Below are 10,238 nucleotides of genomic sequence, written 5' to 3' on the forward strand. Positions count from 1 at the left end.
GATCTGACCGAAGCCTTTTTGGTTCCTCAAACAGGAGTTAATCGATTGAGGATACGGTGATGCTACCGTGCCTATTACTACTATGAATCAATCAACATATGTGGAGGCGTTCAAGGTGTTCTAAGAAACCGGCAGACGACGAATATCGAGGAGCTAAGATCTATTTATAATGGCGAAGGACTGACCTGATAATGGCATTTGGAAGCGACCGTGGGAGATCCGCGGTGAATGTTGCGTCCTTGGTTGGCTCGGAGATGCGTCGGATGCGGTGGCCGGTGACGGAGTTCCTCGGGCGGCGACGGAGTTCTTGGTGCGGTCGCGAGGAAGAAGAGGCAGACGAAGTGAGTAGGTGGAGATGCTTTTCGCTCCCTTTCCCGATCCTATTTAATGGGATGGGCGCTGGAATCGAGGCGCCTCACGCGGGAACCGAAAAGACAAGTTAAAGATTCGCAATAATAGCGCCAAGATTTTCGGGATATCTGTGTCGCGAGATCCGTTAGGGATTGCGTCATCATTTTTCCGATATTAAAGGGATAAGATGATGTCATCGGAAAACGGTTTGGCGGTTTGGGTGTTTTCATGGAGAATGGCGGCTTGGCGCATGGTGCGTGAAGGGAGTAGGATGAGTCGCTGCTAAGCTGAACAAAATTTTATTGGCGTGAACAGGTTCAAGTCAATCTAGGGCCTAATGTTGGGGATATTACCTGCGGTGTGACCCGCCCTAGCTGGGCCGGGTCACTAAAAGGGCGACTCATCCTTTGGCGATGCAAGCCTTGGCCCAGAGGGCCCAGGAGCCGGATGGCGGTTCAAGATCTACACAGAGGATAGGCCATCGAGGAGGTTTCCAGTCTTGAAAAGCACGATGACTTAGAGATAAAGGAAACCACGATCTGTATCGCGGTTGGGACTCTTGTAAACCCTAAGGCCTCGACCTATATATAAAGGCGAGTCCCCGGGGAGGATAGGGCAGGTTAGAAATCATCGAGAGCTAGGTCACGCGAGTTATGCCCTCCTTGTAATCGAAACATCATCAATACAACACAGAGCAAGACGTAGGCTTTTACCTCCTCATGAGGGGCCGAACCTGGATAAATCTGTGTCCCGCTCCCGTTCAACCCCTTTGAGTCGCCACCAAGGTGCGATGGCTCCATCATTGAGTCCTTTCACTAGGACATCTGCCGTGACAAAACCACGACACCGATGATATGTTCAACTACATCGAAGGCGTGACTAGAACACTTACTATAATGTGTAATGTACCGTGTACTATAGCGACATATTCTCACGTGAACTATTATGGTTTAATTTTTGTTTTTGGGACAATTTTTGAAGATTTTGAAGAAAGTGAACATTTTTTGTAATTCCAAACTTAAGTAAAATCATGAACAAATATTTCAAATTCCGATGATTTTTTGAAAAATTCAAAGAAAAATTAAAATCTTGAACATCTTTTTGAAAACTTTAACCATGTTTGGAAAAAGGTGAATACTTTTTGAAACTTTTAAAAATTTAAAGTTTATTAAACATTATTTATAAAAAGCAAACACTTTTTAAAGATTTCAATCATATTTTTGAAAAGTGATTTTTTTAAATTCTGGTTTTTAAAATTTCACGAAATAATTAAAATTACAGACATGTGTGGACAATTATGAACATGTTTTGAAAAAGGCGATTAATGTTTGTCTCAAAATGTTAAAAAATATTTTTAATAAAATTTATGAACATTTTATAGGTAAATTCAACATTTTTGCAAAATTTTCAAATGTCTTTTTCGTAATTCTGAACATTTACTGAAAACATATCTTTATAATGAAGCGAGCAATTTCAAAACTGTTGATTTTTTGGAAAAAAAGAAAAAGAACTGAAAACAAAGAAAAACTAGAAAAACTGGAAACACCAGTATAAAAGAAAAAAAAAGGGTTCAGTAACCTTCTAAACCGTTCTAGAAGAATCTTATAATGAAGCGAGCAATTTCAAAACTTGTGAATTTTTGGGGAAAAGAAAAAGCAATGAACGTTGCCTTAAAAAAACAATAACAAAAAAACTTACGCAATGAGCGTCATGCGCCTGACATGGCCAGGTCAAGCCAAGATCGGTGGAGTCGCACCTCACCAGCCCTGACCTGACCGCGACTCTTCCCATCGCTGGACCTCCACCAGAGCCGCCTAGCAACGCCGCCCGCCCCGCCGACTCTGCTCCGGCTGCCGCGGCCGTCGCCACCTCGCTCCTACCCGGACGCCTCCCCTCCAAACGCGCCGTATCAGCCCCTGCTCTCACAACCGAGGCCCCTACTGCCGCCGCCGTGCCGTGCCGTACCTTGGCGGCGTCACCGCCGAACCTCTCACCCCCATCCACACGAAGCACCACGGCCTCTCAGGCGCGTTGCCGCCATAGCCGCCCCCGTTCTTCCTCGTTGGGCCATCACGTTTTCGCTGCCTCCACTCCGTCCGCAGTGTTCACCCATTTCATCTTGAGGAGGTACGGCGTCGTTTTTCATCCAGCGATTACTAAAATCCCGCTGAACGCATCATCTAGATCCGCCCCCCGCTGGAAGTTTACCGGCGGATGCAACCGAGCAAGCGGGCGCTAACAAGTTTGGGATATATGTCTTTCTTGCATCCGCTGCCCACCAAGTTCCTCCCGCTTTAAAATGGGATGCGGTGTTGAGTTCATTGCGCTCGAGACTATTAAACACATCCTTAATTATCTTTTCTTCTGGCAATTGAACCTCAAGGGTGACTTTTCTCGATCTGCAACTCAATTGTTGTGTGTGTGCATCCCTTGCTCTGGTGGATGCGCGAGCAGCACTTTCCAATCTCACAAATGGCAGTTTCCTGAATGCATTTGTGTGCACACTTGGGATCTTTAGGACTTGGTTTATATGCTTTAGGTAAAATTATGATCCCCTTATTGCTGCTTTTATCTGCAGTGGTAATGATTATGGTTTATGGTATTTGATATTTTGATTGCCAGATACTGTAGTAGTTTTGTTTGTGTTGTAATGAAAAATGTGTTGGCAATGGGTGATTCACAGGGTAGAACATGTCGTTTTAGATAACTTATGTAGCGCCCATGTCCGTACTTAGCTTTTCATATTCTGCAGATCGGCAGATGGCTAGTAGCTCCAATGGCCATTCTTCAGCTAATGGTGCAAAAGTTCTTCCTGGAAGAGGGAAGAAGAATCAGGAGGTACCGATGGTTTGAACATCCCTGTCATGATTTTTTTCACTGTAGATTGTATTTTTTTAAATGCATTGATTGTTGGTATTGATATGATAGAATAATAATTCGCATGATGATATTGATACTGGACTATTCTCTCATTGATTGTTCTGATAATGGTACTACCCAGTTCGGTCACGGTTTAGAAGGCACAGTTAAACTTACGTGCATTTCCATAATAGACAAGGTTTAAGACGCATTGCATTTACTCTTAGCAGCTAATTAGTACTCCATTGTACTACTTCTATATGCATGCGTAGTGTGAATGCTATTTTTTACCTCATCTCACAGCCAATCAATGACCATCTAGGTTCCAGAGAATTTTCAAACATGCCTTCTAAACCGTGACGGAGGGAGCATGTGGTACTTAGATGGTTCCGGTTTTTTTAATATCCTGCATGGCTGCATGGTATTGAACTATTGATTGATGTGTTAGAGATAGAATTGCTGATTTGATCGAAGTTTAAGAAGGCAGTATGTCTTCCTTAGAGTCAGTCGTAGTTTTGCATGATTATGTTTCTTAAGGTCTGATGAGAATGTATTTTAAGCATTTCACGTGGCAGCATAATGATAAAAATGTATTGTTCAAACTTGAAACATTTTCAGAGTAAAAGTTCCTTTTTGGCTCCATTTTGCTCTGTCCTAACGCAAGTCAAATAGCAATGCAATATTTTTTCCAAATATTCCATCAACAACATTTTTGAATGGAGGTACCGTGTTATTGATTTGCTTTAACCCCTTACTGAGCTCATAGTTTTGTTAATGCAGAAATTACAGCTTGACAAAAATGCAGCTTCTAGGGCCTGTCAGAAGGACAGGCAATACATTGAGAAATTGGAAACTGAGCTGAGCAACTGCTATCAGGAAATTGGTATGCTCTAGGAAATATACCATTTCTTGTTTGTCTGGCTATTGCAAACCTTATTACTTAAGTAGTCTTTGCTGATCGCAAGTGCAGACTATTTGCAGGATCAGTTAAATATCAGGAATGTTGAAGCAAACATCATGGGAGAGCATATTCACGGCCTTGAGCTGAAGCTAACTGAACTTGAGAAATTTCCTGAAAGAGTGAGAGTTATGGACAATGATCTGATGCGGTCTGATTCTCAGTGCTGGCTTCTGATGGAAGAAGTCCAATGTAAAGAAGAGGAGCTGCAAAAGGCAGCCTTACAAATAGAGAAGCTTGAAAGCATAACTTTAGATATGCAATGTGAAATTGAGAGTTTAAAACTTGATTTGACTACGCTTGAGCAAAGACTGTTTGATGCTGAGAGCTTTAGCCAGCATACTGCCGAGTACAAAGCTAGAATAGAGAAGCAACTGGAAGAACATGAGCTCCAGCTGCAAGAGGCACGCAAGACTATTGATCATCTTGAGGTTGTGAATAAACAACTGAAAAAAGAGTACTTGCCTGGAGGAGCTCCTAAGCAATCCTATGCTACAGGCATGGAGCAACTTGATAAAACATTGGAGCATGATGGTCATGCAAACTATGAAAGAGGTCATGAAATTCTTGAAAAGACCGGGAAGCAAAATGAAGAACCTGAACTTATAATTGAGCAACTCAAGGTCAGAGTTTGTGTACTACTCGTACTTCAGCATTTTGGTACAAGTTCTTAATTCAAATATGTTCCATCTGTAGTTCTGTACTACCAAACAAGTTCAGAAACAAATTGTTTTGAACATATCGCTACAGAATTTAGTTGCTTACACTGCTAGTTGGCTAAACTCAAGGATCTGTCTGTTTTGTTGATTCTGATTTATTGCCAGCTCTTGTGAGATTTAAGTGTTGCTCTCCTTGTTAGGTAGAACTTCGAGAACAAAAGCTGAAAGCAAAGGAGGATGCAGAAGATCTCACTCAAGAAATGGCTGAATTGAGGTACCAGATAACTGGCATGCTTGAGGAAGAATACAAGCGTCGGTCTTGCATTGAGCAAGCGGCTATTCAACAAATTCAGCAGCTGGAGGCTCAGGTAGTGAAATAGACTTTTTCTTTTCGTTCCAACTGTAATTGCACCAGTAAAATATAGTTGCACATAGAGCTCGAATTGTTGCTCCATGAGACCATTGTTTGAATTTTGAATCTAATTGCATGATTACAAATGAAATAGACACAATCTCTTAGTCTTGTTATATTTACTACCCCTCTATGCTTTGATTTAAAATTTTGTTTTCTGATATTCAAACCAGGTCTCCGAAGAGCAAAAAAAATTGAGCGGAGCACTAAGACGGCTACAGGAATCGCATGAGCTAGCTGACACACAAGCTAACGAGATTAAGAAACTGAAAGATGCTTTAGGGGTATGTGCATGTATCTTATAAGCATCCCACTAAAAAATAATTAATCGCTGCAGTAATCTTCTACTTGAGACTAGTTGTTTCATGGTACTGATACACAATGCATATGCCTCAATTGTAGAGATTGAACTCTGCAATGAACCTCGGGAGGGTTTGCAGATCTTGCTCTTGCGGGTTCTGTCCGATGCTGGTAGAATTGTCTAATTGCTCGATTGAAGGGTCACTTGATCTCAGATCTTCCAATGCTAGCAACGTTGGTGAAACACCAGCGAACCAAGCGCTAGTAGAGTGGCGTCCTGATGAAGCTTCAGATGGTGACACAGTAAATAATGTAGGATGCTAGATGCATATGCACTCGTGTGCAGTTGCTGTATATAACTCTTTGTGCCACTGTTTATAGATGCATTTGTAAGCATAGTGAGCTGTTTCAGATTACCACTTGGAGTTGAGCTCCATCGGCAGTGCAATTGTAACTTGTAAAAACTTAATATTTATCGTGTCAAATTCAGCCTCGCAACTCACAGAGATGTTACATTTATTAACATCACTAGATTTGCTAAATGAGTATGTTGCAGGTGGCATGACTTTTGTGTGTACACGTGGTTTGCATGAGAGCCATTTCTCTGCAGTAGGTTCGGAAACATGTTCCAGGATTAGAAAAGAAGTGGTGAACCAAGGGTAGCTTAGATGGTTTGGTTCCTTAGGGCTTGTTCGGTTTATCCCCATCACAAGGTGATTGGAGGGGATTGAAGTGAAATTTGACTTACAGAGGATTTAATCCTCCCCAATCCTCCACTCGGATTCAAGTACTAGACTTGCACTAGAATTATTTTGGCTTTTTTTTTACGGTGTTTGACGCTCATATGCAGGATATTTTTCGGACATCACTGTAACCATGGTACCTTATCAAGCAAGTAATAATGATCTAAAAATAGCTTAACAGTCAAGTATGCAGTAATAAATTTATATTGCATAAAAAGAAGCTTAACAAGCAAGTTTGCCCTCAACTTACATAGACATTCCAAATAGTAGAACAATTTAGTTTCAGTTATTCCACCCAAGAAAAAAGGAATTTAGCTTCAGTTATTACAGGACGAAGTCATATGGCCAGCCAGAACATGACGCCGGGTGACCAGAGATTATAAAAATGCTGTTTGCGAGGCAAGAAGGATGTCCCCTGCAACTGTCCTGGAAGAAAAGGACATCCATCCCCTTGCCTCCAACTCCAGTTCTGCCGCCCAGCCCAGAAGAAGCAGGCGGCCGGCAAGCGCTTCCTCTCCTCTCAGGTTCGATCGATTCCTTCCTTCCACCTCTCTCAACTCATCGTAAATCCTCCGGCCCAGGATGCGGCTCTTGCCTACCTTAGTTCGTTCTTCTTGCCGGTCTCGCACACGGTGGCGTTTCTTCAGCGCGGCGACATGGGATCCTAGACTCTGATTCGTGCCCTTCGTGTGACGACTGATCTTGGGTTTCGGTGTCTTAAGAAATGGTCGGTTTTCAGGATTTTTGCTCGTGCAGGCCAGGCCGTTCTTGTGGAATGTTACTTGGTTTATAAGTTATAACTGTACAAGTGTAGAACAAAGTCACGAGTTTAAACCGTTTTGACTAAGCATTTACCCCTTGTCTTCAAATGTCATAGATAGATGGAACTGATTTTGATTTCCGAAACTTTTCAGGTATATAGCACATCAATACACACCCACTATTTTTACCGAGATTAAACTGAAGCTTCTGAATTTCCTAAGAACGGGAACATTCACATGGTTTCATCGATTTGAATTGCCAGTATTCTTTGCTAGTATCTCATAGATTTCATTCAGCGATGTTTCTTAGTTTGAGCGCTTTCAGCTTTATACTGCCCCCCTCACTTGTGATTTTTTAGACGTGGAGTTCACTATTTTTTATCTCCAGTAAATACAGTCCTGAATTCCTTTCTTCAGTCTTCTTTACATTATAACTAATTAAGTTGTGGCTACGAACAGGAAAGATGCCCGTGTCAAGCGTCCCAAAACCTTCGTCCTCCAAACCAAATCCATTCGATTCCGACTCAGACTCTGAATTTACCTCGAGGCCTGCAAGAGCATCATCTTCCAGCTCAGTTGATCCTGGTACCAATGGCCGATACAAGAATGGCTTCCGCGATTCAGGCGGGTTCGACAACCAATCCGTGCAAGAGCTGGAGGGCTACGTTGCATACAAGGCCGAGGAGACCACTCAGAAAGTGAGCGTCTGCCTTCGGCTCGCTGAAAACATCAGGGAGGATGCTACCAACACTCTGATCGCCTTGCACAAGCAGGGTCAACAGATGAATAGGACCCATGAAACTGCTGCGAACATTGATCAGGACCTTAGCAGGGTAAGCTTGAAGCCGGCGGTTTTTTTTTGTACAGTACTTATTACTTGTGTTTGAGCTCTTGGTTGCTTTTTTCCTTCTCAGAGTGAAACACTTCTGGGAAGCCTTGGAGGCTTCTTCTCAAAAACCTGGAAGCCCAAGAAAACCAGGCAAATAAAGGGACCCGCAGTTATCTTGAGAGGTTTGCATTTTCATTGGGCTCAAACAAGGTTGACTTTGCGTATTCTCTTTATGCTGACATTCTTACTTATTGAAATAGACGATTCCTTCAAAAGAAGGGCTAACCACCTAGAGCAGAGAGAAAAATTAGGATTGTCTTCAAGCCCCAGAGGGAGGTCGAACCCTCAGAAGTATCCTGATCCTACCAACGCCATGGAGAAGGTTCAGGTTTGTGTTGGTGCTAGGATCCATGCAGTATAAATTGGACCTAATGACTAATCACAAACCATTTTACTTGGCAGGTGGAGAAAGATAAGCAAGACAATGCCCTTTCTGATCTTAGCGATGTCCTGGGACAGCTCAAGGGCATGGCTCTCGATATGGGCTCGGAAATCGATAGGTACGTGCTTCGCCGACTTCAGTTCACCATATCTTATTTCATTGGCCAACAAGGTGAGGATTCTGCCTGAAAAACATCACAACCAAGTTAAAAAGTATCCTCACCCTGTTGTCAAACACTGTATTACTTCGATGAAATGGCCATAGAATTGTGCAGTCCTTTCCCGGTTTGTTTATCAGTGGGTTTGGAACAATGTTTTGCATTCAACACGTCTCACTGCCTTTTAAGCGCTTACAGAAAAAAAAAATGGAGATTGCTCACCAAGTTGATGCTTTATACAGAACAGTAAATAATGAGTGCTCTTGATTGATTTGTGTTTGTTCAGCTTAACAAAATCCAAGAAGTTTGACAATAAGCTAATGAAACTTCACATGTATATTTTTCTTATTTTACGAAAGTAAACAGTGTCATGATTTTAAGCTAAATGGAAATAGTATTGTGTTTATGCTTGTGTGCACAAGTAACATTATGCATGTGTGGTCAAGTAACATTTTAGCGCTTAAAACGTAACACTAGTGCAGATAGGGTCTCCACAGAAGGTCGAAAACGTGCACCGCACATGGTTCCACAAAACATGCCCATAGGGTCTTTAAGGACAAAGACAGAAAGAATAATATTTCACCACAATCTTTTGTTCATAGTTTCCTTTTACTGACCAACAAAAAATTAACTGTAAAGGAATGCTTTTATAGAATTACAACAATCTTTTCAGATTGAAATGTACAATAAAACATCTCAATTGGACCTTTTCTTCTGTTCCGTGCTTGTGCATCCTGCTGAATGGTGTTGTATATACATACTGGAATGCAGGCAAAACAAAGCCATGGATGGTCTACAAGATGATGTGGAGGAACTCAACTCCAGGGTGAAAGGAGCCAACCAGCGTGCACGCCGTTTGCTTGGGAAATAATATTGCCTCGAAAATGTATGAGTGCGGTCTTGGTATGTAAGGTTGCAGAATCAAAACATTGCTGCTGCCTTCTTAAGAGCAACTCTAGCCGATCCCCTAAAAATGAAGGAGTAAAACGACCAGAGTAAACTTAGTGGAGTAGAGTATATTTACTCCACTAAGTTTTGGTCGGTTCTAGCCGGTCCCCTAAATTTATTGGAGTAATTTTCTTTTGTCATTTGCATTTCATTTTCGGCACAGAAACAACTTTATTGATTTTTTTTATCTCATTGAACGGCATTTTGATACACCGGAGTACATAATTGAGCAGTTCTTCACTTGGAGAACGAAACCAAAGAAATAAGAACCATAATTAGACACTTTAATAGGTATCCAACTATCATAACTGCTTCCACTAGTTAGATTAATCTTTTCTCTATGTCTTCATTGTTGATTCTCTCAATTGGCTTCTCGAGTTTATACACTTCTTTCTTCTTCGGTTCTGATAAATTCGCCATTGCTTCGCATCTAGTCTCATCTCTAGTCTCTACCCTCGAGTGCACGAGCATCTATCATATTTCTCGCTATCAATAGATCAATGTAATCTTCTCCTTAATAGCAAAACTTGTATCCATCCTATCATGACCGGGACCATTCGGGTTACCTGAAAAATCGGTCGGGCCATTATGTGAAGCAGCCATCAAAACCCCCTTTGTGGACCCAACACTTCCGTAGTGGACTTCATCTACCTCACCCCTCATGGAGAGAGAAGAGCATATCATGAAACGATTCATCGGGCCCGAGGGTAGCCACTAGCTCAGCGCGATTTGAAGAGCCACGTCATGCTCGATCCACCACTGGAGCCGTGATTGGCCGGAGTGCTTGCAACGGCGTCCAACAGGGAGTTTGGGGGCTGT

General features: G+C 42.2%; 2 protein-coding genes across 3 annotated transcripts; both read left to right on the top strand.

Annotated features, from left to right (window-relative positions):
• Window positions 1-2,129: 2,129 nt before the first annotated feature.
• Window positions 2,130-6,081, top strand: LOC123425434 (centrosome-associated protein CEP250). Of its 2 annotated transcripts, XM_045109137.1 has the most exons (7): window positions 2,130-2,478; window positions 3,104-3,189; window positions 3,991-4,093; window positions 4,181-4,791; window positions 5,028-5,195; window positions 5,413-5,523; window positions 5,642-6,081. In XM_045109137.1, exons 2-7 carry the CDS (start codon window positions 3,112-3,114, stop codon window positions 5,861-5,863), a joined length of 1,293 nt encoding a protein of 430 aa, XP_044965072.1. In that variant the 5' UTR covers window positions 2,130-2,478; window positions 3,104-3,111; the 3' UTR covers window positions 5,864-6,081. The 2 variants fall into 2 exon arrangements, with proteins under 2 accessions (XP_044965072.1, XP_044965071.1); XM_045109136.1 differs by lacking the exon at window positions 2,130-2,478 and having other exon boundaries at window positions 3,058-3,189.
• A 561-nt stretch (window positions 6,082-6,642) lies between these two features.
• LOC123425435 (SNAP25 homologous protein SNAP33-like) lies at window positions 6,643-9,629 on the top strand. Its single transcript, XM_045109138.1, has 6 exons — window positions 6,643-6,806; window positions 7,503-7,876; window positions 7,958-8,054; window positions 8,133-8,260; window positions 8,335-8,432; window positions 9,243-9,629. The coding sequence occupies exons 1-6, from the start codon at window positions 6,668-6,670 to the stop codon at window positions 9,340-9,342; spliced, it is 936 nt and encodes a 311-aa protein (XP_044965073.1). The 5' UTR covers window positions 6,643-6,667; the 3' UTR covers window positions 9,343-9,629.
• The last annotated feature ends 609 nt before the right edge of the window (window positions 9,630-10,238 follow it).

The sequence above is a fragment of the Hordeum vulgare genome, chromosome 2H (genome assembly GCF_904849725.1).
Source record: "Hordeum vulgare subsp. vulgare chromosome 2H, MorexV3_pseudomolecules_assembly, whole genome shotgun sequence".
NCBI lineage: Eukaryota > Viridiplantae > Streptophyta > Magnoliopsida > Poales > Poaceae > Hordeum > Hordeum vulgare.